Source organism: Pezoporus occidentalis, unplaced genomic scaffold, assembly GCF_034315485.1.
Source record: "Pezoporus occidentalis ecotype Australia unplaced genomic scaffold, CSIRO_AGI_Poc_V1 ctg70, whole genome shotgun sequence".
NCBI lineage: Eukaryota > Metazoa > Chordata > Aves > Psittaciformes > Psittacidae > Pezoporus > Pezoporus occidentalis.
The window spans coordinates 4,928,057-4,955,929 of record NW_026916053.1 but is presented as its reverse complement, the minus strand read 5'-3'; the positions used below and the strand labels follow the sequence as shown (position 1 = coordinate 4,955,929).

At 55.8% G+C, this 27,873-nt stretch overlaps 2 protein-coding genes across 5 annotated transcripts in view; one reads left to right on the top strand and one right to left on the bottom strand.

Moving 5' to 3' along the window:
* TCEA2 (transcription elongation factor A2) overlaps positions 1 to 9,851 on the top strand; it is a 63,507-nt gene extending 53,656 nt beyond the window's left edge. Inside the window, exons 5-11 of the mRNA XM_062642182.1 lie at positions 55 to 145; positions 4,376 to 4,509; positions 5,853 to 5,909; positions 6,673 to 6,827; positions 7,105 to 7,251; positions 8,999 to 9,070; positions 9,552 to 9,851. Of these exons, the coding sequence (XP_062498166.1) occupies positions 55 to 145; positions 4,376 to 4,509; positions 5,853 to 5,909; positions 6,673 to 6,827; positions 7,105 to 7,251; positions 8,999 to 9,070; positions 9,552 to 9,560 (665 nt within the window). The 3' untranslated portion in view covers positions 9,561 to 9,851. The remainder of the gene's footprint in view (positions 1 to 54; positions 146 to 4,375; positions 4,510 to 5,852; positions 5,910 to 6,672; positions 6,828 to 7,104; positions 7,252 to 8,998; positions 9,071 to 9,551) is intronic.
* Positions 9,852 to 12,981: 3,130 nt separating this feature from the next.
* Positions 12,982 to 27,435, bottom strand: RGS19 (regulator of G protein signaling 19). Of its 4 annotated transcripts, none has more exons than XM_062642051.1 (6): positions 27,278 to 27,435; positions 17,429 to 17,556; positions 17,137 to 17,273; positions 15,854 to 15,928; positions 14,424 to 14,658; positions 12,982 to 13,507 (listed from the first exon to the last, which is right to left on the bottom strand). In XM_062642051.1, the coding sequence occupies exons 3-6, from the start codon at positions 17,235 to 17,237 to the stop codon at positions 13,319 to 13,321; spliced, it is 600 nt and encodes a 199-aa protein (XP_062498035.1). In that variant the 5' UTR covers positions 17,238 to 17,273; positions 17,429 to 17,556; positions 27,278 to 27,435; the 3' UTR covers positions 12,982 to 13,318. The 4 variants fall into 4 exon arrangements, with proteins under 4 accessions (XP_062498035.1, XP_062498036.1, XP_062498033.1 ...); XM_062642052.1 differs by lacking the exon at positions 27,278 to 27,435 and adding an exon at positions 21,304 to 21,324; XM_062642049.1 differs by lacking the exon at positions 27,278 to 27,435 and adding an exon at positions 19,570 to 19,728.
* Positions 27,436 to 27,873: the final 438 nt, after the last annotated feature.

The following is a 27,873-nucleotide window of genomic DNA, read 5'->3' as shown; positions in this document are numbered from 1 at the left end:
GCATATAAAGGCCAATACTGAACCCTTCAGCATCCATTTCTCTTCTGAATCCAGATGCTTCTGAGGACAAAAGTGAGGAGAAAAAGAAGGGCCTGTCCTTGCCAACATCCTCCTCGAAGGAGACTGGTAACTCAAGAGACCAAAGGTAATGCTTCCCTGTAACCAGAGAGGGTTTGGTTAGAGAATGTGAGCTTGCTTAAGGTATCTTGCATTGATTTTTTGCTCTTAGGTATGTGAGTTGTGAATTTTGTGTCATCAAATTCCTGGTCAGAAACACCACAAGTGAAGACTTGCTCAGAGATGATGTGTGGTGTCTTTAATAGTGTAATGCAGAAATATACATCTACAAAATAGGGTGGCTTTAGTGAGTGCTGTGATTTTACTCACTTCTTGTTCTGTATTTTTCTGCTGTTATGTGTGGATCTTGTAGTAAATTCCTCTGTTCTTTCTTTTGCATTTTCATCTATTTTTGCTTATTTCTAACTTTGACCTCCTTAGAATGAAGATGATTTTTGGGCTTTGCAATTTCAAGTGATGGATGGGATTAATACATCACTATAGTGAGCCATTCCTTTGTCCTTGACACATCCCAGCTTACTGGTAAAGGAGGCAGATTTCCCTCCAGGATAAGGGCAGAAGCCTGTTTGGAATTCCTGTTGGCTGTTGCTGATGGGGAAAGGAGAAGGCAAGAACTTGGCTGGTACTGCTCAAGCCAGGAATGAGGTCAAAGAAACAGGGAAGCTTCTGTTTCAACCTTTGGAAACTTGACCTTGTGGAATGCAGACCCTGAGGGGAAGGAAGTGTGAGACATTCCCTGGGCACGCTGCAGTAGACATTTGATGAGCAAAACAAGCTGGGCCTGTTAGGACATCTGGTTTGAAGGCTGAGACTCATCATTTCACTTGGAATAGCATCCTGGCTGCAGGTAGAGGCAAACCCCTGCTGTGGCTCCTTGCTTTGTCAGTTACTATGGGGTATGTGGAGCTTTGTGGCTTGTCATTAATGCTCCCCTGTGCCTTGATGTGCTGCAGATACTGCAGGGTTTTTTCTCCTTGATGCTTTCCATACATATTCAGCCTCCATCTTCTGAGTGGCAAAGTGTGCCCTTGGCTGGGAAGGATAAACAGAAGCAAATGGATTAGTGTAGCATAGACCAACAGAAGTGGCCAGCTCCTGAGGTCAGCTTGAGCCAGGCTCTCTTTAGAGACTGGAATGCTCCAGGGCTGCAAAATAAACTACTAATCTGCCTTGACAAAAAGAGGATTTATTAGCAGTGAAAAGTCTTTGTTCTTGGAAGCACAGGCTGTGATGAAGAGAGGCTGACTAGCTGCTCGGTGCGCGATAAGCTGGTTCAGATGAGGCTGCTCTCGAGACACCAAAGAGATCAGCTTGTAGTCAGTATTTCAGCCACTTAGTCTGATGGATTTTGGCTGGGCCTTCCTCTTCTCTTCTGTCGGAGAAACTTGAACAGCCCTTGGCCTGAAGCTTGCCTTGCTTTCTGGAGCACAGATGTAGAAAATCCCTCTGTAGTGACTAGAGAGCTTCAAGACCTGAGGGTTTGGAGCCAGCCAGCATGGAGCTGGCACCTGGGAACTCGCATTGCTGCATTACTGTAATCCAAAGCATATTCTGCTGTGCTGTAGTATCTTAGCCCATTAGTGTAGTACACTTTAATGGGCTGTGTCTAATATTGCTGTGTCTCTGGCAGCATGAGCTTTTCCTCTTCCAGGGTTCTCTAAACTGCTTTTATGAGGAGGTCTTGGATCTGTGGCCTGAATTCAGCTCTTCTGTGGGACTTCCTTCCAGTGCAGTCCCTGGCTGTTGCTTTGCCACCATTTGTTCCAGCATGGTCTTTTTTATGTATGAGCTTTTGTTGCCTGGATGGATTTACAAGCTCTTTCTCCTGTTTAACAGCAGCAGTGTGAACCACAAGGAACATACGAGTCTTTTAGGTGTGTTTGAGCTCTTTCACAACTCTTCTAATTACAAACTAACTTTAAAAGCTCAACAGACTTTCTGTGCAGTCTTTGGAATGGCTGAAAGTCTGTTGTCATCTCAGGGCACATAGACTGTGTATATGGGTGAATGTCTTTACTTTTCAGCTAACAGCAGTGGGATAACCATGCATCCTTAGCTTTTTTCCCCACCTCTAGAGAGTGGAAATCTCCATCCCAAGTTTTCCAGTATTTCAGGACTTCCCTGCTGTAAAGCACTTCAGTTCCTTCAGCCTTTCCCTTTATTGTAGGTATGGTTTTGAGGCTTTTTGCCTTTTTCCTTTGGGAAGTCTTATTTTTCCAGGCTGTTTTATGCAACATGATCAGCTGTGATTTTAAGCAGAGCTATTTGAGTCGTGGATGCTTTGCTATGTACGCCCCATGTGTACTGCCTGTGATCTGTACACAGCAGCTCCCTAGGTACAAAAGTGCCTGGTGGTGCTTTGCACATCCCAGATGGGAGAACCTCATGGTCTAATTTACTTGCAAGCTAAGATACTTGTCTTTAACATGTGCAGTGTAAATCCTATTGAGTGTTTTGAGCTGTTTGGCCACAAATGTGTTCCTTAATAGCATCCTGTAGTGCTGACCAGTAAAACAAGCTGGTAAAAAGGATTTTATTCAGCTGCTGGTCAAAGATCCACACTAAGCTTGCAATGTAATCCCTCTCAGAGTGTATCTGTTTCATCTGAGCAAGAAATGACTCTGCTCTGGCTTGACATGGACAGCTTGCTGGAGGTGCACTAGTGGATGCTGCTTAAAAGGGCCTGGCGAGGTTTTGAACTGTGGAAATCCAGTAGCTCTAATAATGATCTACAGGCTTTAAGGCACTGCAGAGCCAAACTGGATCTGAACTCAGCAACAGGGTGTCCCAGGATAAATCCCTGGACTTGTCTGGCTCAGTCTGTGCAGCCGCAGATTCGGAAGGTTTCCAGCTTAGCACAGTTTTATTGGGGGCCTGCCTAATCCCTTCCAGGACAGTGAAGTGGAAGTGCCTGGTCATAACACTTCTTTTTGCTGGCAGAGAGCTGATGGTAATGACCCAGCTGAAGAGCAACTGTCAAACCACTTGGATCTTCAAGGGTGTGTTGCCAGAATGGCAAGGGTGAAATACCAGGGTTTCTCTTTCTTTTACTGCATTAATGCTACCAGGCATTGGCCATAAATACACTGCATTTTATGACCCAAACACCAAAGCTGGAGCAATGTCTGCTGAAAAAATTGCTGTTTTGCTGATTTAAGGTGGAGGGGAAGAGCTCTACAAAATCATCTGGGAATCATAATAGCCCACATCAGTGTTTGCAGGGCTAACTAACTCTCCTTGCAGATGTTAGGCTTTATGGGCAAAGATGCTCAACACTGTGGGTGTAGCATCAGCTGAACAGCTCAGTGAAGCTCCTCTCCAGCACGCACAGTGCGTGCAAGCCCAGCCTGTGCAGTGATTTGTCACCCTGTGATGGTGCAGGCAGCAGGTCTGGGTGCTCATTCTGTGCCTCCAGTCTCCCCTGGCAGATGACCTGAGTCAGCCACAGCAGGCAAGTGTTTGCATTCCCTTGTCTGTGCCTGTGATTGCTTGCAAGTGGAAATGAAGCTACCTTTATGAGGGAACCAGTATTTCAGTCTTGTGCAAGCTCTGTGTGGCTTGCAGAGGTGCTCTTCTGAGGTGAGTAATCGGAGTCTTGTCCAGGTTACAGGAAAAAGATCCTCTTATGGATTATGATTTAATATTGGAGCTGAAGGTGCCTTTTTCTTTCTCTTCCTTGGCATTGCAGCTCCTTCTTTAGGCTTCTCTGCTTTCTGCTTCAGAAGGCAGCATCCTGCACCCCTTGTCGGCGACAGAGGGCTGGAGCACTGATGTGTTGAGCTCTTTCTTCTTGCTGACATCTTGGCAGCAAAAGATGCGAGATGTGGAACCACTTGAGATTCACTTTATTGGTGGCTTCTGCTCCCTTTCTGCTGAGAGCAGTTATGGACTCGGTGTCCTGTGAAATAAGAGGATTAATGTGCCATGACTCTGCACTGCGCTACCAGACCGAGATGGTCACAGCAAGTCCTGAGTGCATTTGAATTACTGATGGTGTCCAATGGCTTTGTAGCATTTTCACTTCATGCGCAGTGGTGCAGTTGTGTGGGTGAATGGCAAGTTGGTTGGCATGGATTAAACCCTCCCTTTGCAGCCAGCAGAGTCACAGGAGAGCTCGTGGCTGGGTCGATGGCGTTGGTTGCTGTATTGTGCTGATTCGGGTGCGTGTCTGCACTGCTTTCCTCTGACTGGTTTTGTGTTGTGATTAACAGGATGCTTGGCCACAGCCCTGCTGATCCCTCCTCTGCTCTCAGTGCCCTGAACTGAGCCATTCTGACAGGTGACGTTTCTCTTTTAGCTCCAACAAAAGGCAGGAGCCTCCGAAGACTCCGACCACCCCCAAAATCACCACCTTCCCCCCGGCGCCCGTCACCTGCGATGCTGTCCGCAACAAGTGCAGGGAGATGCTGACAGCAGCTCTGCAGGCTGATGGTAAGTGCTGGGGAGGCAATTCCTGCATTGCTTGAAGTGCTTCACAACTCCTGGTGCATTCTGTGTGTAGGTCAGTACCTATAGATATGCTCTTGTCAAGGGGTTACTGCCAGCAGCTCCACTGGTCACCCCTTTTCCACACATCCCTTAGACACTTCTACAGGGACTTGGTTTGAGCCAGAGACTCAGCACTGTGTCAGGTAATGGATGGTAAGAGCATGGGGTTATGCTCTGCAGCCTGGGGTGGTCTGGCCAGTTTAATCTTCAGGCGTGCAGGTATTTGCTTCCCTTTCTAGCTCTCTGTCTTGTCTGTAAAGCAAAGCTGTCATCTCTGCTTACCCTTGGGCACAAAGTGGAGCTATAACTCAGTAGATGGAAACTGTTGGTAACAGTGCTTACCCCAGTCACTGTCTGCTCTCACTCCCTCCCTTTACACACTGGAGCCTCTTAAATGCTCTGGTCCTCTGTGGATCTGGGGTGGAACAGGTCTCTCTTGCACTCAGTCTGTGACCTCTAAAATGAAAGGCAACTGTAGGTGCTCAGCATCTCTGACAGGCAGATTTGAAACACCTCAAGCTGAACACATGCTTGTCTCCACATTGCAGATCCCTTTGGAAAACTGGGGTCTAAGCCCTGTAGAGTTTTATTCATTTGGAGCCAAGGAATGTAGACAGCAGATGGAGAAGTTCAAGTCTTTACTTCCAGCCTTCCTGTGCATGTGTTTATGCTGCATTAAATACTTCGTATACCTCTTAGAAAAACCCTTTTCCATATGGAGTCTGGAAATGAGTCCACTTGAGTCTTTCACTAAGCTCAGTTCTGTTCTGCTTATGGTCCTTACTTTATGGCACTGATTGCTACACTCTGTGATGCTGTTTAGTTGGTGGGTGAAAGAAGAGGGAGGGCAGAGTCCTGAAGTGAGAAGAGAGTGAAGGCTTGATTCCAATGCTGCATGCTTTTGTTCCCTGGCAGATTATTGGTCTGAGTAGAGCAACTTCTCATTGACACAAGTATCTGATGAGACTCAATTCCTGCCTGTGTATGTTTGATTTCAACTGCTCCAAGAATATACTGGGAAACTATGTTCTGGGGCCAAGGTTCTTGTTAGGTTTGTCTGGTGCAGTCTATCTAGAGAGGCAGAAGGCACAGACTGGTTGGACTGGTCTATTTTCATCAATTCCCTTTGCAGAAGGGTTGGAGGGTAGGTAGAGCAAAGGCCATTTGATGCAAAGAGCATCTACATCCAAATAGAAAGCTCTCTAGGTTTGTATCTCAGAAATGCTGAGCCTGGGGACCCTTTGCCTTGTTGGAAGGCACTCACCTCATGTTTCTCTTTCTTCCAGATGACTATGTTGCCATTGGTGCTGACTGTGAGCACATAGCAGCCCAGATTGAAGAATATATCCTTACTGCACAGGGCTTCCTCAAGGGCCTGCATGCCTCCAGGCCATGAAATGAATGTGCTTGGAGGAGAAATGGGACAGTTTGTCTCTGCATAAATGTTCTGCTGCAACTCTGCTTGTTGCAGTTCTGATTCTGTCTCTGCTTGGTTGAGTTCTGGCTCACTATGGAGCCATCAGTGTAGTGCTGGGAGCTCAGGGCACACCCCTTCCTTGTGTGATGGATGTGGTTGTTTCCTTCCTGTTCACGCCATAATGATCTGGAATGCCCAGCTTGTCCTTCCCATCAGCAGCCTACTTCCTGCTCACCTCTGCTTTCAAGTACATGCAGCTTCCCTGCGCCTCATGTTGAGGAGAATGTGCTGATAGAGACCAAGCAATGGGAAGGATGGAGCAGTGAGGGTCAGGTTTGTGGTGATTTGAGATAAGTCAGGAGTTTGCTTGGTTTGGGGACCATGGACCCTCTTAGTGGAGGGTTTTGTGGCTATGATACTGAGGAAGAGCAGGTTGAGGAGCCTGAGTGTAACTGAAAACAGATTCCTTCCAGCACAGTGAAAAAGCCAGAATTGAAAGCCCTGAATCTGGGATTGCGTTACCCTGCTCCCAAATCCATCACTAACCTCCCAGAGCAGACACTGCTGTTGGGTGCCAGCACCCTCATCTGTGCTGTGGCAGCAGGTAACACTCCTTTGCCACTCATGAGTGGTGTAGAAGGTGCTTGGAGACCTCTGGGTTGATTGCAGAGTCCTTAACTGCCCTGTACGCATATACCAGGATGTCAAGAACACTGACATGAAGTACAAGAACCGAGTGAGGAGCCGCATCTCCAACCTGAAGGACTCCAAAAACCCTGAGCTGAAGAAGAACGTGCTGTGCGGGGCCATCACCCCTGAGCAGATAGCAGTGATGACCTCGGAGGTGAGGAAGCTTGAGGAGCAGGTTTACTGCTTACAGGGGATGCACTGCTGTTGCCAAGTGCATAGGGAGGGAATAGCACTGCGGTTTGCAATGTGGGGAGCAGTCTGGGCCTTCAGATCATCACAGGGGCCTAGGTATGAACCAAACACCAGGACTGAAAGGCTTTCTGTCAATACCCATCTGTTAGGCCACCCTGTCCTGTTGACTCTTTGCACTGTGGTGGGTGTGAAGGTAAAACTGGACAGATGGTATTAATATTGCTCTTCCATTTCGAAAGGAAATGGCCAGTAATGAGCTGAAAGAGATCAGGAAAGCCATGACCAAAGAAGCGATCCGGGAGCATCAGATGGCCAAGACAGGAGGGACACAGACTGACCTCTTCACCTGTGGCAAGTGCAAGAAGAAGAACTGCACCTACACCCAGGTTGGTCTTCCTGCTCCTGCAGCCTCCACACTGACCCCTGCACAGGATGTGATCCATCACAGTCATGAGCTCTTATTGCTCCATGACAGCACAAACTTTGCTACTGGTGGAGAGAACCCTTTTGTGTGCTTAAAGCTCTCTAAATGTCCTGCTTTTGCACAGTGGTTTCTGCACGTGTTTCCTTGGAGCTTGTGTAGCTTCTTTTGGCTCTCTGTACAAGAGCAGCGCCAAGGAAGCTTTCAGAAGCTGTGCAGCTCCTTGAAAGCAGGTGCTGGGAATGTGTTGATTCGAAGGAGTGGGGAGTGTAGGTGAGAGGCTGCAGAAACCCAGTGTGTTGATGGTGTTAAAAGAGCAAATGAAGGCTGTAGAGAAGGCAAATCCCAACTTAGTTAAAAATCAAACAAGGAGCAACCAAAGCAGTGCTGTGAGCAGGTAAAGGGGATTTTCCTTCTCAATGGGCAGCTGCTGGAGGGCTTATGCATTACCAGTGCTTTCCATTCCCATGTTCTTGCCAGGCATCTGGAGATAAATGTGCCTTTGCCATGAGTCAGTGCATTAGAATGTGCAGAGACCCAAAAATGCACCAGCAACCACACGATCGCTACCGAGTGGGTGTGCACAAACTGTGTGTGCTTGGACCTGATGTGCAAGAGCAGATGAGAGCCAGGCAGCTGACCAGGGATTTCCCTTGGCTCAGGAGTGGTTTTGCATCCGACAGCCTTGCCCTGTATTGAGTAAATCAGTTGGAAGCAGTGCCTGGAATATCTCACCTCAGCAGCACATGGGACTCAGTCTCCTCCTGTATTGGACTGGAGTGCAACTGCCTGGAATTAGGCAGGTGACAGCAGTGCCTTTTAAATAGAAAATTCAGTTTTCTGTATTTCTATTAATAAAATCACTGTCTGGTGACTGAGCTCTAAGTTCCAAGTGGATGAAGTGGTGTTTATGGAAGCACTGGAAGCCAGGCAGGAGCATTGGGTGAGAATTCCAGAGTTCAGCCATCCAGCCTGCTTGCAAAACTTGCTTAATGTGCATCATGCAAATAGTGACTCTTGCAGAGTGGGTAATTACACACATAGCTCATAATTACCCCTCAGCACAGTTCTGCTGCCTGACTTGCACAGGGAGTGCCAGCATTTCCAGTGTGGATCTGCCTTGTGGTATTCAAATGCCCTGAAAATCTCATCTTTAGCAAAGTATGTGTTTCTGGCAAGGGCTGGGCAGAGGCAGCAGCCACATCTGGGTTAAATAGCAGAGTTCCTGCATGGCTCCAATACAAATGAGCCTGGGAATGTCCAGGACCTGGTAACCCAGAGCATGCTCCTGTGAGGCCAGGACACAGGACTGGTCTGTAAGCGGGGAATGGCTCGAGTGCTGCTGTTATGGGTTGCTGCTGAGCATGTGTTTGATGGGCTGAGGGGTTCGTGGTCTCGCTGCCTCCCTTCCCAGGGGCAGCACGGGGAGGGATTTGCAGTGGGTTTGTTCATGCCTAGAGCCACACACAGAGAATGGGCAGCAGAGGGGATGAGCAGGGATATCTGCTGCCCCACAACGCATCCCTCTGGGTAGTGTCAGGCTAGAGAGGGGCCATGAGGTGTGCATAAAGGTGTAAAGCATAACCAGACTCATCTTAAAGGGAGGCTCATTTTGCTGTCCCAAGCCTCAGGGTCTCATTGATCTGACAGTGTGACCCCAATGGGGTGATGGTGATTGCTTGGCTCTCATTTCCTTTGTGCCCCCCACCCAGGTGCAGACCCGCAGCTCGGATGAGCCCATGACCACCTTCGTCGTGTGCAACGAGTGTGGGAATCGCTGGAAGGTATCACACCAAGGCTGTTGCTGGCACTGGGGGTGTTGGGTGGCTGCACCACGATCTGCAGATACTTGGCTGCCCTCAGAGGTATTTGCCAAGCACTGACTGCCTCTAGCAAGTGATCTTTCCTTCCCAGCACAGAGGCTCCTGGGTTCATCCCATCTCCGCAGAGCTGGGTCAAGGCTCACATTCCCTGTCTCCCTCCTCACATCCCTTCTTCCATGAGCAACCTCACAGTGCTTCCCATGCTCCCGTTACCCCTGAGGGATGGTGGTGATGACATTGAGGCTTCAAGTGCCAAAGAGCAATGGCTGGGAGAAGCAGTTTGGTCCCTACTCCAGGGGCTGAGCCCTGCCTCTGCCGAATCCCAGCTTCAGAAACAAGACATCCCCTGCATCCCTGTCTTGTGTGCAGCACACTGCATGCCCCAGAGCTCCCTTTGGCAGTGAGGCTTTCTAATGAAGGTTTAAACTCCCTTCTCTTACAGTTCTGCTGATACGTGCCATGGCTTGAGAGCAGCAGCCTAAAGCAGCTCAGAGCGTGACCTCCATACGCCAGCTCCAGTTGTGTTCTGTGTCCCAAGTGAGTTTGCATTGTCACACACTGAGAGAGCAGCAATGGGGAGGCTTCTTCACATGGGCCTCGGTGGGGAGAGCCACAGCCACAGGCTGATGGGGGGGAGCTCACTGCACACACGTGGTTGTTATTTTCTCATCTAAGCAAATCCGGTCACTTTTCCTTCAAAACTAATATTAAACATTTTTGTCAGTTTCTGACTTTTATTGGAGCTGTGCCCGTGCAGCACTTTGGTTTTTGTGGTGTGGAACTGAATGGGAGCTTCACAGAGGGTCAGTGTCCACATGATGGGAACTGAACAGTGCCCTGGAGTGGAGCATTCAGTTGATTTTTTGCAGTGATGTATGTACCTTGTCATGGAACCACAGACTGGTTTGGGTTGAAGGGACCTTAAAGCTCCTCCAGCTCCAACCCCTGCCGTTGGCAGGGACCCCTTCCACTGGAGCAGCTTGCTCCAAGCCCCTGTGTCCAACCTGGCCTTGAACACTGCCAGGGATGGGGCAGCCACAGCTTCTCTGGGCACCCTGTGCCAGCGCCTCAGCACCCTCACAGGGAAGAGCTTCTGCCTCAGAGCTCATCTCAGTCTCCCCTCTGACAGGCCTTGAAATGCCAACAGCAAAGCCTGCTGCAAAGAGAATGTGCTGCTCGGGTTGTAGCAAATGAAGTAGGGTGACACCAGCCACATAAAGGAGAGGGACAGGACAGGGAGGAGAGAGTGCTAAGCCCATGTGGGCATTCCCTACTACTCCATCCCTCTGTGGAAGGAGACCCTTGTGGCCAGGATCTAGAAGCAGGGAGGGTCAGCAGCCTGTTGTTATTCCTGCTGCCCTGAAGACTGCTTCCCATCGTGCAGGGATCCTGAGTGCAGTTAGGGAGAAGACATCAGTAAAAAAGGTGGAGGGAATCCACACAGTGGGAATGTAAAAGGGAGTCCCAGCCACTTTCTTGCTTGTTCAAGCTCTTCTCCTGCCTTGGCAGCTGAAAGGCAGCCTTGGTTTTCAGAGGGGTTTGTTGGAGAGGCTCTGAAGGAGAGGAAATGCTGCAAATACAGGAGGAATTCCAGAGGCTTGGACCTGGAGGGGGTATGGATTACAGCATCGGTGGGAGCTGTTAGCACTTGGCTCTAGAAACACATGAGGTCTGAAGTGAGCTCAGAGCTTGTTGTTTGGAAGGGGTGAGATAAAGGAGCCTGGGATCGGAGCAAGGCGCAGGTGCCACCTCTGCAGGTAGGATGCTGGGAAGGAGCCCTGCAGGATCAGGCTTGTTCTGGGAGCTACTGAAATCCCTCTTTTCCTATCCCTTAGCTGGGGTGATGCAGCTCCAGGGGACCCCAACAGAGCCTCTGGGTTAGGGGCTGCTCAGGGAGCAGGCCTGTGCCCTGTAGCTCTTGTGCTACCAAGCAGTGCTGGTGCATTTGCAGTCGCATGTTGGGGCATTGATCCCCTGTTCTAGAGTGAAACCCAAGTATTTCCCCTGGCTTTCCAGCACAGGCCTTGGAGCTGGTTGGAGAGAAGCAAGCAGCCACATGAGAGCGGTGGGAAACGTGCTCTGAGCCCCTTTGAGGGCTGGGTTCTTCCAGAGGCAGGGATCCCAACCGGCTCCTTCGCTCAGGGCTCTCGCATCATGGGGTGCAGCCGAGTTTCCCAAGAAGAGAAAGAGTCAAAGATGCTGACAACTTGTTTAAGCCTCCCGAGCCTTGGGGTGAAGTGGGATTCTTCCACCCAGGCTTGGGATGGAGCAGGGTCCTCATAGGAATGCTTAAAAGCCTCAGGATCCAAAGTCTCTGGCTTGTGACCTGTGAGCAGGAGCCAGTGTGTTCCTGGTTGCTGTTGCCATTGTGTGTGCCTCGTGTTGAGCTGGGGGTGCAGTTTGCTGACGAGCCTGAAGGGATGGAGAAGCCTGAGGAAGTGAGGGAAAAATCCTGCTTTGGGGCATTTTACAGTGCTGTTTTCTGGGATAACGGGGGGGGAGAGCCAGGGAGGGGAAAGCCACTGGAGAAAGAGGTGGCTGAGGAGTAAAGATGAACTATAGAATAAGTAAGTTAAGTAAAACTACATAAACTTCAGTGAGAAGACAATGAAACATTAAATGAAGATCAAGTACCAGGTATTGAAGTGGCAGGATTGGAAGCAAGAGACAACCTCGATTTGGTCTTCCCTGGATGAGCCCTCTGTGGTGTGGCTTTGAGTCCCTGCTCTGCTCTTGAATGGCCCTGGGGATGCTCAACCTCCAATCCTTGAGCTGCAGCCACATTTTGGGAATGAGATACTTCCTTTGCAGAGCAAACCCAGCACCCAGGACTCAAACCTCAGGGTGGGGATGCTGCAGGGGCACAGACCCAGGGAAAACCTGCCAGGAGGAGCTCAGGGATAACAATACCGACATTCCTGACCAAAGGAACTCTCTCTGGTCTCCCTCAAAACTACATTTGCTGGAGCTCTATTTCCAGCTTGGCAAACACTGCATTTCCTGACACGAGCTTCCATGCAGCCGTGCCACGGGGAAGGAAGGACACAACCCAAACCCAAAAAGCTCAGAGGTTTTGGTTGCTTAAATAGTATCTTCAGGAGGAAGAAACCCGTGCTCCTTGCTTTGAAGGGAGGGAGAGGGAAAGGGAAGGATGGGAAGGGGGAGAGAAATGGGAAACCAGTGGTTGGTTGGGGTTAGGAGCAGTGGAGTGTTGGCTTTGTTTCACTGCGAAGGGCAGGAGCTGCTGGTGCAGGTGTGTTAACTCTGGGCTCCAGGAGCACGTTCCTTGTGCCATACAAAACCACGTGGATATTCTATGTCTTCCAAGCCAGGTTGGATGGGGCTTGGAGCAAGCTGCTCCAGTGGAAGGTGTCCCTGCCCGTGGCAGGGGTTGGAGCTGGATGAGCTTTAAGCTCCCTTCTAACCCAAACCATTCTGTGATTCCCTGTGATGTGCAGGAGGGGCGATAACAGCTGCATCCCTGATGTCCATGAAGTGAGGGTGCAGGATGCTCTGACTTTGGGGTGACAGGAATGTGCTGCTCTGGATGTGCAGGGTACCCTGGTACCCCTCAGCCATCCTCCAAGCGCATCCTCACGGTCTCACCCTCCCTTGCAGCAGCTTTAGAGATAGGGGAGCTGCAGCCTCCGGGCGGGGGGCTGCCTGCCCTCTGCCCTATCCAGCCCCCCACATCCCTTGGGAATGCCACCAGGCTGGAGCATGTAAACCTGACAAGTTTTTATCTGTACAGAGACGCTTGTCACCCCCCCCCTGCCCCCCCTTCCCCCCCATACCCCAATAAAAGCCAACAAAAAAGCGCATTTCAAATAAAAAGTAAAAAAAAACCAAAAGAATCCAACACTCGACCTCCCCCCACCCCAACCCCCCCCAACTGGGTCTCAGGTGGGAAACGGGGACGTGCTGCGTCCCCACGTGTGGTGGAGATGGGATAAAGTGACCTCTTCCAAACGGGATGCGAAGGGAGCTGGGCCCCGGGCGCGCTCCCGCCTCGCTCCAGCCAGGGATGGGGCAGGGGTTCAGTAGTACAGATGCCACCAGTCCTGGAGGGTGGCCCAGAGACCAGGGTGATGGTTCCTAGGTAAAAAGCTAAAAACTTAGGAGGGGGCCAGCAGGGACAAGGCACCGAGACCCCCCCCCCTTTTGGCTACTGTGTCCCCACCGGTGTCCCTGCGGCCATCGGGAGCCCTTTTAGGACTCCGAGGAGGAGTGGGAGACGCTCTGGAGCAGCGATTTGTATATGGCAGAGTTCAGGAAGCGAGGGTAGGAGTCTCTGTGCATGAGCGTGTAGATCTGGAGCTGCGCATCGTCGAAGGTGTGCGAGGACGGCTCCTGCATCTTCCGGTTGATCACCTCCCGCACCCGCGAGTCCAGGCTCACCTGGGCAGAAACAGGGGGTGAGGGACAGGTTCAGCCTGGACAAGAGAAGGCTCCTCAAGGGGAGACCTTAGAGCAGCTCCAGTGCCTGAAGGGGCTTTAAGCAACCTGGAGAGGGGCTTTGGCCAAGGGCCTGTAGGGACAGGCCAAGGGGAATGGCTTTAACCTGCCAGAGGGGAGATGGAGAGGAGCTCTGAGGCAGAAGCTCTTCCCTGTGAGGGTGCTGAGGCGCTGGCACAGGGTGCCCAGAGAAGCTGTGGCTGCCCCATCCCTGGCAGTGCTCAAGGCCAGGTTGGACACAGGGGTTGGAGCAAGCTGCTCCAGTGGAAGGGGTCCCTGCCCGTGGCAGGGGTTGGAGCTGGAGGAGCTTTAAGGTCCCTTCAACCCAAACCAGGCTGGGACTCTATGCCATTGGGTATCAATGCAGCACCGTGGCCAGACATGGAAGACCACAGTGTGCTCCAGGCTGTATCTGCACCATAGCCAGGGTGCTTTGGGGCGAGCTGCAGGGAGGTCGCCGGGTCCTCCCCTTGCTGGGCATGAGAACGGGGTTCAGGCTGCTCCCACCTTGGATGCCCCCATTCCAGGGATGCTCAGAGCTGGGATGCGGCATCTCCTCGACCCGCTGGTGCCCTCGTGAGGTTTCAGCCCCGCAGCACAACCAGGCCCTTGGGTCCCAAAGCCGGCAGCATCCCGGGGCTGGGGGGATGCTCTCACCTCCATCCATACACAAGCATGAGGCAAACCCCCCCAATCCCCAAATTGCTTCCAGGCTGGACCAAAGCCCTCTCCCAGTGCCACGGTTTAGTGGTGGCACTCGATGATCTTAAAGGTCCTTTCCAACCTGATCGATTCTACGACTCCTGAAGGACCATCCCTCCCAGGCGTGTTTGAGCCCCGCGGCAGCTCTGCCCCGTACCTCCTTGGGCGAGAGGATGGAGATGTAGTCCTCGTAGATCATCCGCGCCTTCTCGTCGATGGTGTGCTTGTTGCACTCGGCCTTGAGCTCCTCGCACGCCAGCCAGAAGAGCATGTTCTCCTCGCTGTACTCAGTCCGCAAGAACTCCCGGAAGACGTTGCGGCCCGCAGGGCTCTTCATCAGCTTCTCAAAGGACTGTGCCCAGCCCCGCACCTCCTCCGGCGTGGGCTTGGCGCTGCCGGGTCCCCCCGGGGAGGGCAAAGGGACAGAGTTACGGCCGCAGTGTTCCCCCCCCAGCGCTCAATGGATCGTCCCTGAGCATCCCCGGTGCCGTCCCGCAACCCCTGTGCCCATCCTGCGTGGAGCTCATCCTAACCCTCTGCTCTGCTCTGCAGGAGACCCCCCCACTTGCAGCGCCGTGTGCAGTGCTGGTGTCCTCAGCAGAAGGACATGGAGCAAGTCCAGAGGATGAGCAGGGGCTGGAGCAGCTCCCGTATGGAGCCAGGCTGAGAACATCGGGGCTGTTGAGCCTGGAGAAGCTGCATGGAGAGCTCAGAGCAGCTTCCAGTGTCCACATCCATATCAGTATCTATCCAGTATCCATCTACAAGGATGCTGGGGAGGGGCTCTACGTCAGGGACGGTAGCGATGGGACAAGGGGTGATGGGTTCAAACTGGAACAAGGGATGCTCAGGGTTAGATATAAGGAAGTTCTTTACTGTGAGCTTTAAGGTCATTGAGTTAAGAGGCTGCTTTTGGGGTCTCTCAGCTGAATACCCTAAGCTGAAACCTGTTCTGGTGCTGGCTCTGCACAGACCCAAGAAGAAGGAGCAAAAGCCCTTCCCAGGCAGGGAGAGGCTACCATCAGCCCAGCACCCCTCACAGCTGGGAAGGAGGGAGCAGACACTCATTACGTGCTCATTACCACGAGCAATCACTGTCAGTGTTAATGAGCACGGCTGACCCTGCTGGCCCAGGTGCTGGGCTGTGTGGGGAGGGTGCCCCAGGGGCTGGGTGCTGGGTGCAGTGGAACTACACCGTGTCCTGTGGTACGTGTCCACTGCTGCGGCATCCGCTTCTGCAGCGCTGATCCCAAAGGAACAGCCTGTCCCCCCCTTATCTCTCTGGATATTAGGTGCTCTCAGCAGTGGGTTTAAAGGGCAGGATGAGGCCTGAAAGCTCCTGAGGTTCTTGCGTGCCTCAGTTTCCCTGTGCAAGGCGCCCAAAGGCCACTAGTACAAGAGGGCTGCATCCAGTGGCTCCAGGCTCCCATTTCCTGCTGGGAACCAGGGACACAGCATCAGGAGCCCCTGAATCCCGGTGCTCTGATCCTGCTCCTCATGTGTGTGCCAGCAGGCAGGATGCGGACCTGGGTTCCATGCATGGAGGCAATGGGGACCGTGCTGTGCACCCAACCCTGCGGCACTCACCAGGCTTCACAGTTTGGGATGGTCTCCAGTTTGGTCTCCCGGGACGCCCTCCACGCTCGCTCCCGGTCCTCGTTCCTAACAGGGGACATGGAAAGGTAGTCAGGGGCGCTGGGGACGCACCCGCACCCCACATCCCTCACCCCGGCACAGCCAACTTCCCTCAGGCCCTCCACTTCCAGTGCCCAGGCTGACCGCAGCGCTTCCTGCTTGCGACACCGCGGCTCCTGCTGGCACGGAGTGGCTGTGGTGTGCAGGACCTCCCTGCTCACAGCAACCCTGCCCCTCAGGGAGTCCCAGAACACTTGGCACTGGTCACTGCTGGCTCCAGGAGGAGGGATTTCTGTCCCATCCCTGCTCACAGGCTCGTGGCAGAGATGGAGGAGGGACACAGGGAAGGGTCATCCTGCTCAGAACAGCATCCTGGAAGGAGAGGTTAGGGGCAGGATGCCCTCACTGCTGTGTAAATGCAAGGTAATGAGATGGGATCGGGTGAGATGAGGCCCCAAGGATCCGAAGGGGGTTTGGATGGGGCTGACACACCAACGCTGGGTTTGCACAAGGCTCAGCTTCAGGTCGGTGCTGTCAGTGGCTGTGAAGCCCAAAGCCGTCGGCAGTGGGAGCAGGGAGATGCTGAGGATGGAGGGAGCGGATGGGCTCTCCAAAATCTGGGCTATGCAGAGAATAAGGAGCTGGGGATCCTCAGAGAGGATGGCGAGTGGCTGGTTACATCCTTGGCTTTGGGCAGTGCCGGGCTCTGCTCCTGATGCTCCACGACAGAGCTGCCTGGGAGGGCTCCAGTGGACATGGACCATTCACTTGGGGCAGAGCACTGCATGGCCATGAAGCCCTCCTCCTGCCCTTCCCTGCTTGAAACAGGCAGCAAACCCCTCCTGCCCGCACAGTGCTCAGCCCAGCTCAACCTGAACCCACCAAGGAGAGCAGCACAACCCCAGCACCACTGTGCCCATCTGCTCCAAAACACCTTCACGCCCTTCCTGACCATTCTGCTCTCAGCTCCCAACCCATCGTGAGCAGGCAGCATCCCAGAGGCTCGGCTCCATCCCAGCTGCCTGTGGCGTGGGTACCGCAAACCTCATGCACCCAAGGGCCACGTTGCACCCAGGAGTCGGCGATGCTGTGGGACCCCCTCTCCCTCAAACCCAGGCGCCTGCTGGGGCAGCGATGGAGGACGAGCAGCACACGGGTGACCCCTGCATCCCGCTGCTCATAGACCCCTGGGTACCACGCGCGTACCGCACCACACCACACCGCACCACACGTACCATGAGCAACTGCAGCAGCAGCACCAGCAGAAGCAGCAGGCGTTGGGGCGGTGGTTGCTGGCGGGTTGCACCGTTGTCGGAGAAGCCTCATGCCGGGACATCGGAAGGGGTGTCTCTGCGGACGCGGGTCCTGCGTACTGCAACGGGGCACACGGTGGTGAATGAGCACAGCGGCCCCCAACCCCCTGTAAGCACACGGGAGCAGCACACGGGACCCCCGTGCCGTGAGTGACTCGCTGTGATTTAGCTCCAGCTCCCCTTTTGGCCGGCCCCGGGGCCGTTACCTCCTCACCTGCGTCCCAGCCTCATACACGGTGGACGGGGTTGGGTCGTGCTCCAGGGGCTCTTCTGCTGCTCTGGGCTCGTCCCAGCCCGCGGGTGAGCCCCGGGTTAACGTCCCTGCGGCCTCCTGGATGGAGCCTGTGGGGAGGGAGAGGAGCGGCACCGCGTTACCATCCCCAATGGAGCCCTGCCTTGGGGGGGCTGCTCCGAGCCCCACGCAGGCAGCGAGCAAAGGCACAGCGCAAGAAAAGGAAGTGAAAAGGACAGGAGGAGGGGAGACGTGGTGGTGGATGCTCTGCCAGCCCCACGCTTCACCCAGGACCCCAACCGTGCTTTGGTGTTGCTGCTGAGTCCCGCAGTGGGGCCGGGCAGGGTGTGGGGCTCAGCCACCGGCCTAATGCCCCCAGCCATGGGGAAGCACCAATGGACCCCCCCCAGGGCCTTCATGCGCAGGATGGGGAAGTCGGAGCGGCTCCACAGCATCATGTGAGTGGAAGGAAATGGGGGGTGAAGAGTTTTCACAGCGCCCAGCACCAAAACAGAACTCGCTCTGTGCCAGCTCCAGTGCTCTGCACCACTGCAGGATGGTCCCACTGCACCCATAGGCTGCCCTGTTCCTGCCGGCACCATTGGTCCAGCCTGGAACGGGGATGCTCCTGGGCAGGAGCAGTGCTGGGTACCAGGGCTCAGCACCCACCTAGGGATGGTGAGGATGTGGTCACGTCCAGCTCTGCATCCTGGGCAGCAATCACAGCCCTTCCCCTGCCAGAAGGAAGGAGCAGGAGCAGGGGGCAGTCCCATGTGCTTCAGCCCCAGCATCCCTGTGTCGAGCTGCCCCAGGTCCATCACCTCGGGTCTGAGCCCTGCAAGGGGGATGGAGCCGGGATGCAGGTCCCAGGTGGGGACAGGGCTGTCCCCTGAGCCCTGGTTTTGCCTTCCATGAGCTCCTGCCCTGGGCCCTCCCAACCCTCCCGCTGGCTCCCATCACTCCCGCAGGGACCAAAAAGGAGCGAGTCCACGTTTCACTCCCAATTGTCCCTATTTATAGCCCCGGGCGCTGGCAGTGCAGCCATGACCTTGTCACCGGCTCAGCAGTGCCTCTGCTCCTGTCCCCCCCCGCGCTGCCCTCGGTTCCACCTGACCCCAGCACTAATTACAGGCACCGGTGATGAGGCTGCGGGAATGGGGCGAGCAGGAGGGAATCCTAAGGCTGGGGAAACCCTGCTTCCTCCCAGCCCATCCCGAAGCACCCGGATGGCAGGTGCCAGAGGGACACAAATGTGGGGACAGCACACGGCATTGCTCCAAACCCACAACCCAAAACACCCCCGAGAGGCATCAGGATGGAGCAGCATCCCCCAAGCAAGGGGCATCCCCATCCCATGCATGTGGAGTGCACTCAGCACCCGGCCAGGAGGCAGGACCAGCTCCAGGTTGGCTCCAAAGGGCAATGCCGCCACGCTGTGGACCCCCAGGGTTGGTTTTGCACCCCTCAGCACCCCACAAGAGAGCGGGGCCGCAGGGATGTAGCAGGGGCAGCGGATAAGGAAGTCCCATCGGGCAGCAGAGGGAAGGCGGAAGCACACACGTGAGGCTGTGAAAAGAGGAAGGGTGATGGAAAGGGGACGTTTCCTCACCCCAAAAGCCTCCTGAACCCGAACCCTGTGTGAGCCTTTGCCATCAGTGCCTGGTGCCAGGGGCCGCAGTGGGAGTCCCCATGCACTGGTGTGCAGCTCATGCACTCAGTGCTGTCCCCGCTGAGCATGGCACGACCTCATCCTCTCCTCATATAGAGAGGGGACCCCCACGCAACCGAGCTCCCCAAAATCACTTTCAAAGGGAACCTGCCCTTCCATTGGGCTGCCCCCCACGCAAAGCACCCTGTGCCCTGCTCACATTGGGCAAAGCAGGCATCACGATCACCCTGTGCCAGCCACGATGGGAGATGTGGCAGCAGGGTCCCCACACAGACAAAACCAAGGTGATGGCCAGCACCATGCACCCCCTTCCCTGCGCACCCTCACGGGGATGATGCTCACCAGCACCCACCCGGTGCAGGACACCCCAACACAGCCCTGGGTGCGCACCAGACCCCGTGCCATGGACTGGAGGGAGGGGATCCAAGGGGAGATGCCACCGGCGCATCCATACCTGCACCTCGGCCATCCCGCGGCGGCCGGTGCCAGCCAGGGTGACCCCGGCCGGCTCAGGGTGAGCGCGGCATCGCCTGCTCCGAGGGCAGGGAGCCGGGAGAGAAGAGAGAAAGAGAAAGGCCCCGAGCACATCCTCTCACAGGAAAGGGAGTGGTGAGGGAAGTGGCAAACGCAACCCAGAGTTCAGGCCTTTTTTGGGAAAGCCCCGGCTGCAATCCTCACCCCACCAGGGCACAGCGAGTGCCACCGGCGCCCGCGCCAGGGCATCCTCGTGCTTCCCGTCCCTTGGATCCAGTGGCTTCCACAGGCATGAGGACAACAGAAGCAGTCCCGAGACAGGCCTGGCACCGAGCACGGTGCTGGCTCAGAGATAGTCCGGGCACAGCAGTGCTGGCACCAACCCCATGGCCAAGGAAGCAAGGAGTGATGGGCTGATACATCCCTATGGTGGGCACAGCCTGGTCCCCAGCACCCGCTGCTGGTGGTTTCCACGCTGTGCCCCACGCATCCCCAAGGGATGAGGATGGGCAGCGAGGGAAGGGGCCGGTACCCAGGGTTGGGCTGAGTCAGAGCCTCACACGGTGCCTCCCACAGCATCACCCCGGTGCCGGGGATGCGCCAGCCTGCGCAGCGCGGCTCCATTGGCCAAGAGTGCCTCACAAACAAACTCGCTTGGGTTTCTCTGCCCTTCACAAGAAACAGAGAAAGAAATCAAACGCCCGACCTCTGCTTCCTTGGTTAAATCTGCCTTTGGCACCGCTGCGGGTGGAGGGGTCCAGCCCTGGCACTACATCAGTGGACCACACTGGGGCATGGTCTCTGCTGGTGGCCGCCTCTCACTCAACACGGGCATCAACGCAGGTGGAAAAGGGGAGGAAAAGGGGAGAAAAAGGTGGAAAAGGGGAGAAAAAGGGAGAAAGAGGGAGAAAAGGGGATGAAAGTTGGAAAAGGGGAGAAAAAGGTGGAAAAGAGGAGAAAAAGGGAGAAAGAGGGAGAAAAAGGGAGAAAAGGGAGAAAAGGGGAGAATAAGGTGGAAAAGGGGAGAATAAGGTGGAAAAGGGGAGAAAAAAGGTGGAAAAGGGGGAAAAGGGGAGAAAAAGGTGGAAAAGGGGAGAAAAAGGTGGAAAAGAGGAGGAAAAGGTGGAAAAGGGGAGAAAAAGGTGGAAAAGAGGAGAAAAAGGGAGAAAGAGGGCAAAAAAGGGAGAAAAGGGGAGAAAAGGGGAGAATAAGGTGGAAAAGAGGAGAATAAGGTGGAAAAGGGAAGAAAAAGGTGGAAAAGGGGAGAAAAAGGGAGAAAGAGGGCGGAAAAGGGAGAAAAGGGGAGAAAGAGGGAGAAAAAAAGGAGAAAAGGGGAGAAAAAGGGAGAAGAGGGGAGAAAGAGGAAGGGGAATGCTGACATCCCCTGCACGCTCCCGCGGGGCACCCGGCTGTGCCATGTGCCCGTTATCAGCCTGGCCCAGCGCCCCGCTTGGCGCAGCCGCTTCCCGGTGGACACGGAGCCGTGGTCTCCTCCCTTCCCAACACCGTGCACCCCAGCACCCAAACACCAGCCGGATCACACCGCGGCCCGGCCCCTGTCACCCGAAGGAGAGCAGCTTCGTTGCTCATCACTGACATCCATAGGGGGTGATGCACAAACCCCCTGGTCACGGTGGAGAGCCCAGCCCCTGCCCCACACTAGCAATGCCTTGATGTGTACAGCACCAGATCCGGATCCAACCCCTTTCCATACCTCGGAGGAGCTGTAAAGCACCCTGTGAGACCGGCCATGCTGGATCAGTGCAGCAGAGCTCAGCTGCCTGCACGTCGCTGCTGGATTCTCCAGTGTCTCATAAGGGTTCAGCAGCCTCCCTTGCCTCCTCCTCCCTGCCTTTCTCCCCCTCTGACCCGTGCCAGATTTGGCTGAAACCAACCACTGAGCACAGCCAGACGTGGGCCAGCCCCAGGTGGGTGACAGGGACTGGTGATGCTCTGCTGGGGTTACCCCATGGCAGACACCACCGAGCCCCAACCCACAGCCAGCCCCAGCCACCTGCCTGTGCACAGGAAGCTTTAGGAGCTATATTTAAACCCAGTCTTTCCCCACCTCCTGCCTTTTGCATCCTATTAGAGAAAGATTAAAGACATCGAGTCCCCCCTGGCTTGGGCTCACCCCGGTGCTATGGGCTCTGGTCCCTCGGTCACACTGGGATGAGGGGGTGACAGTGCTCATGTGGCCACATCCCTGACACCCATGGAGCACGTGCCACTGATAACACTGATAACACCACAGACGTGCCCATGCACATGGAGCAGGCCAGCGGGCGCCTCTTCTGTCTGCTGCCCCCTGGGACTGGAAAGATGGGTCCTGGTGATGGGAACCCAGAGATGCTGCAGCATCTCCTTGGTCCTTCACTACAGCCAACAGCCCCATGGGCTCCTCTCCTGATGATGCTCAGGTCTGGACCTCTGAGCCCTGTCCTCTCCTCACCTGGATTCCTACACTGCGCATCCTCCAAGCCCAATCCCACCACGAGGACCACAAGAACCTCTCCATCCGCTGCTGCAAAGAGGCGAGGGGACCCACAGCTCTGTCCCAGCACAGCCCCAACGGGCACAGCGTTGCCAGCACTCACCCTCCGGCCCCGTTTGCACTGAAACGGAGTTAATTATTTCAGAGCATAAAAATAGCACCCGCCACAATCAGCTGGGGATTTAACCAGGCGAACCCTGACAATTATGTTTCTATTAGCGGACGTACCGCGGCGATGCGAAGGCAAACTCCTGTTAAGCATTTGGTAATGATCCATGCGTAAGGAGAAGAAAGATCACCGTAATCAATACCCAGCAGGGGCTAAACCGCATGGATGGAGCCCAGCGGATCATGGGAGGGAAGGGGGAAAGGAGGGACACGGCATCGGTGCGGCCAGGGTGAGAGCTGAGCCTCGGTGGTGGTGGTGGGGTGCTCTGTGCTCATGGGGTGCTGCTCAGTCCCCCATGCCAGCAGCGCTGCATCCCACTGGGGAGCAGGGGGCAAAGGAGGGGGCATCAGTGGTAATTAGGGATGAGGATGACAGGAGGACTGAGGATAAGAAGATGAGGAATTGCCTCTTCCAAGGAAACAAGGAACCAGGCAGAGAATCAGCCCGGGATTGGGATGGAAAGGAAGGGAAATGTGGATCAAAGGGGTCACTTACTGCGGCTCTGAGGGCTCCCCAGTGCAGCCAAGGGGTGATTTCCTCCCCAGCCCCAGCCCGAAACCAAACCCCACCGGCCGGGCACAGGGAGGAGGGTTGGGAGCCGGTGGGTCCGGTCATGCCAAGGACAGGTCTGGCCCTGCTCTCAGCCACGCTCCCTGCCCAGGGCACAGCCCCACGCAGCATTGATGTGGGCAGGGCAGGGCTGAGCCAGCAGCAGGTTCAACCAGTGATGGGACCAGACAGGCTGGGGTTATGGCAGCACAAAGGCTGGGGACCAGGGGGACCACCCCCAAATGGGGACCCTGGGTTTATGCTGTGGGCCCCATTGCCTGCACGCTGACAGCCCTGATGGATGCCTTTTGAGGTCTGGCTTCAGGTAGACGTGAACACCCATGGGTGGGCTGACACCCCGGACCCAGTGCCACCATGGATCCCTGGATCAGAGCTTGCAGAGCTGAGCTTTCGCTTGTACCAGTCAGAAAACTTCCACATCAGACTTTTGTCCTGTGTTAGAACAGTGAGGGACTGGGGAATGAGTCCCACAGGAGACTGTCCTGAAGGCAAATATCCACAGCAAGGGGGATTTGCTGCCCTAATACATTGGAGCATCCCAAGGGATGTGGGTGACCCCTGCCCTGCAGCAGTGATGCTCTGCCTTGCCCCAGCCATGATAGGCAACGGGAGCTTTGTGCTGCTTGTTTAAACCCCAAGCAAAGGAGGAGGAGGACGATGGGTTCAGCTTGGCCATCCCGGGGAGGAAGGAAGCGCTGTCACTCTGTTGGGGTGGCCCCAGCCCCAGGGCTGCTGCTCAGGCCATTGGAGGTGTTCCAGGCTCAGATCATGGTACTGGTCCTTGCTGGGGATCTCACCCATGTCCAGGCCATGGCGATGCCCTTTGCCAAGCCCCTGGGATGCTGCAGGGCTCAGCTGTACCATGGCAGGACACAGGAGCCGGCCACTGCTGTCACAGCGTCCCCACATCCCCCTTGTGAGCTCGCTCCTCATGGGCAAACCCACACCAGATCCACAGCAGCATCTTTCCTTGGGCTCTGCTGGTTTTCAGGGCTATAGCTGGAAGCTTTCCCTTCCTTTTCCGGGGTTCCTGCTCATGCCAATCTCTCCCTGTTTGCTCTTCTCCTGCCCTTTGCACTGAAACGCTGCTTGGGCATTCGCCTTCTGTCAGAGGAAACTGCCTAAGCCGAGGCTCAGTTCATGCTTGCAGGAGGGGGAGCAATGGGAAAACCCAACTCCTTAACCCCAAACCCCCTTTGCTGGCTCTTTAACCCCTCTCTACTGAACCAGCAGGAACTCCAGCTCCGGGAAGGGGCTGATATCGCACCCTCAGCCTGCACTGAGGGACACTGGGGCTCTGCTCCTCCGATACCCATGCCATGGCTGCTGCGGAGCCTCCGTGGGGCTTCTGCCTCTGGAATGGGCAAGCACCGACAAGCACATCTGGAGCGTGGCAAAGCTGGGCCCCCAACCCCAGGGATCTTCCCAGCTGGAGCATGGAGCCCTCAGAAGTCAACTGAGGCTGTTTCCAAGCGGTTAGAGAACTGGAAGGGCAGCTTGCTGCAGAGCTCCACCATCCATCTTCCTGCTGTCAGGAAAACCCCTTTTTTCCACGGTTAAGGTGAATGTTTGAGCTGAACCCCAAAGGGTTTTGGTGTTTCCCTGCCTGTTGCTGCCCCAAACTAACAGGCATGAGGAATTTTCCAGGCTCCCAGAGAGCAGCCTTGCAGGAGGGTGAAGATGGATCAGAACTCAGGGGTTGCTGCCTTGTTTTACACCAGCAAGAGCCAGTGTTCTGATTTCACTATAGCTTGACCCCAAAGCCATCAGTTCTGTGTCCCCTGGTCCCACGGAGCAGGCCCAGGGCTGCACAGGGGACTCACCCCCTGCCTCATGCAGCAGCACAACGCAGAGCGTGCACAGCGGGATTTAAGATGCTCAATCCCTACGAAAGGTGTCCTGAAACTCCTGATGCTCCCGGCCCCGATCCCACTGGACCAGGACACTGATGGCCACTGCAGAGCAGCTTCCTGCTCTGCGCCGGGGTTGCTGGAGTCCCCATTAGTCAGCGAGTTCAGTTTCTTCCCCTCTTACCCCACAGAAGATGTCGGATGCTCTTCCCCCAGCCTGTCCTCCCCATGGGCAAAACCCACCCTCGAAACACGCGATGGGATGAAAGCAAGCTGTGATAAGCTCCAGCATCTTTCCTTCACCGCAGATAAAGAGGCAACCATAAAATAACGTATACAAACAACTGCCTCCAGGTCCACCCCTCTCTGAACTGCCGTGGTGATGGAAATGCATAGAGAGATGTGCAGAGAATGAGGAACTGAGTAATAGGAAGTCTTGGCAAAGGCCGTGGGCACCGGCTCACCCGGAAGCCGCTGTTATTCCAGGCAGGACCCGAAGTCCTGAACCCCAAGTCATGGCACAAAGGCATACCCGCTCTGCTTTTGGGGTGCTCGGGTATGGCCCAAAGGCCTGGAGCATGGAACTGGCCTGAGGAGGAGGAGGAGGAGGAGCAGGAAGGGGAAGGCAGGACACAGCATGGGGTGGCTCAGGAGCGGTGCCAGCACCGAGCGCGGCTCCTGCCTCCTCCTGAGCTGCCTTTCCAAGATGGTTTTGTCCAGAGGAGAAAGATTTGGGGAGGGGGGAAAAGAAGAGGAAAAGCCACAGCAGGTTGAGCTCATGCTCTGCAGAGGCCCAGCAGTGATGTGGTGGCTGCTCCGCCACCCTGGACCTGTTGCTCAGAGGGAAGAGCCCGGAGTTCACTTTTGCATGCGTCCAGATGCAACTCAAGATGCTGTAGCCCACGTCCAGCCTAAAAGTGGGACTGCAGCCACAGACCAGCGAGGAGGGGAGAGGATGCGCTTCAGAGATGAGCTGCTCCTGCACTGGGGCAGGCTCGGCATTCACTGCTCTGCCAAGGTGTTCTCCTCCCTCACCCTCTCTGGGTTTGAGCTGCGTTATCCCAACATCCGCCTTCGGCTCCTTCTTTTGGCTTTTAATAACGAAACCAGACCAGGCACCCGTGCCCCGATCGAGGTATCTCCATGTCACTAAATTCCTGCTTCCCCACTATAATCTGATTGAGGTGGAGCTTGTTTAATTGCTGAAGAACACGACTGTATTTTGATTAGCAGCTTGAGTCATTGGTGGCGAAAGGCTGAAGCGGAGGAGCTAAAATCCTTGTAGGGAAATCTGATGTGGCGCTATCCCTTGGGAGTTCTCCTGAAATATGCACCCACTGGGGCGACCCGTATTCCCAAGGAAAACGATATCCACCGGGATAGAGGACGCCGCGGGCTCCGCTCATCCAGCGTGATGGGGCGAGCGTCTCTATGGCTGGGGATGGTGGAGACGCATCCAGAGGGGCATGAACTCCCCTCGCAGCAGGGAAATCCCTCCCACTCACTTAACACTTTTTGTTTAGTTTCTTAAATAAGGCCGTGGATCTGCGCCAGAGCAGCCTCATGGAAGCTGCGGGGACAGGGAGCTTCCCGTGCCCAGAGCTGTGATCCACAAGTGGAGCAGCTCCGGGTGGCCCTCTCCCAGCCCTCATCCACAGGGACACGGCGCCAAGTCCCGGCATCCCGGCACGCTGCCCATGCGAAGGGCTCGTGTTGGGCGATGCTTGGATGTCACATCCCTATGGGGAGAGCCGTGTCCCGCTCACCACCGAGCCAGGTCCCTGCTCCAACCCTATGGCTGTGCCGCTGCTGGACCACGCGGTGGGGACCAGAGCCTGCGGTCGCCCTGACCTCAGCCGACCTCCCCGAGCCCCGGTGCTCCCCAAGCCCCGGACAACCGGGTCGGGGCTCCCGATTGCTGCTGCTCCCCCAGTGAGGCACAGCACTGGGGCTTGGGGAGCTGCATGGGAAGGAGGGATCCTGCCCGAGTGAGGATGCTCCATCGCCACCCTAGCACCCACCTGTGGGTGCAGGAGAAGCCAGGGAGGCCTCGGGGGGGGGGTGTGGGGGGGAAATCCTCTCTGCAAGCTCCCCCCATGGGCTGGGCAAGCCCCGGCCCTGCGGCTGGAGGGTGCCCCCCTTCTTCCCCCTCCCTCCATCCTCCTCCTCCTCGCCGGAGCCCTGCCCTCCCGCGGGGTGATGCGGCGGGGAGGGCCCCCTCCCTGCTCGGTGCTCTGCGTCCCCCCCCTCCGCTACAACTGATCCCTACGGAGCATCAGGATGCTCCCCCCCACCTTTCCCTTCGCCTTCCCCCCACCCCAAAGCCCTCGCACATGGGGCTGGTGACAGGCAGCCGCCGGACTCACCGACGGACACAGCCACAGCCGGAGCTCTCCATCAGCCCCGGCGCTCGGAGCGCGCAGGAGGGAGGATGCACCGGGAGGGGGGGTACGAGCAAAGCGGGGTCCATCGGGAGCTGAGGGCGGGGGGGAAGAGCATCGGCTGCGGGGAGGGCGCAGGGTGAGGGAGGGGGGCAGCGGGCCCGGGTCCCCCCCTTCCCCTCCCAGCCCCGCCGCATCCCCGCTGCGGGCCGAGGGGTACTCACGGGCCGGGCATCCGCGCAGCGCCGTCCGCAGCCCCCCGGCGGCCCCCGGCTCCGCCGCTGCGCTGCTCCGGGCTGGGCACCGGAGGGAGAGGGAGAGGCAGCGGGAGAGGAGCGGAGCGGGGCGGCTGCACTGCGCACGCGTCCCCCGGCCCCTGCGATTGACTTCCTAAAGCGATTGCAGCTTTGGCACTTCCTCACGTCAAAACACACACAGGGAGACAGGCACAGAGGGACCGGCACCCGGCATCCAGCACCGGCACCCGGAACCTGCGGCCAGGGCTGCACCCTGCCTCCGAACCCTGTATCCAGTGCTAGCATCCGTCACCAGCACCCGGTATGAGCACCCGTCACGGTACCCAGTACCAGCATCAGGCACACAACACTTGCATCCATCACCAGCACCCGGTATTAGCACCCGTCACGGTACCCAGTACCAGCATCAGGCACACAACACTTGCATCCATCACCAGCACCCGGTATGAGCACCCGTCACGGTACCCAGTACCAGCATCAGGCACACAACACTTGCACCCTGCATCAGCACCCTGTACTGGCACCCGCAGCAGGCACACAACACTTGCACCCTGCATCAGCAC

Bases quoted from the DNA above. Each gene is read 5' to 3' on its own strand.
- RGS19 (XM_062642051.1), bottom strand. From the start codon at position 17,237: ATGTCCCGGCATGAGGCTTCTCCGACAACGGTGCAACCCGCCAGCAAC. The intron at 15,929-17,136 runs GTACGTGTGGTG...GTCCCCTGTTAG, and splicing joins TGCTGCTGCAGTTGCTCATG to GAACGAGGACCGGGAGCGAG. The intron at 13,508-14,423 runs GTACGGGGCAGA...GTTTCTGCCCAG, and splicing joins CCATCCTCTCGCCCAAGGAG to GTGAGCCTGGACTCGCGGGT.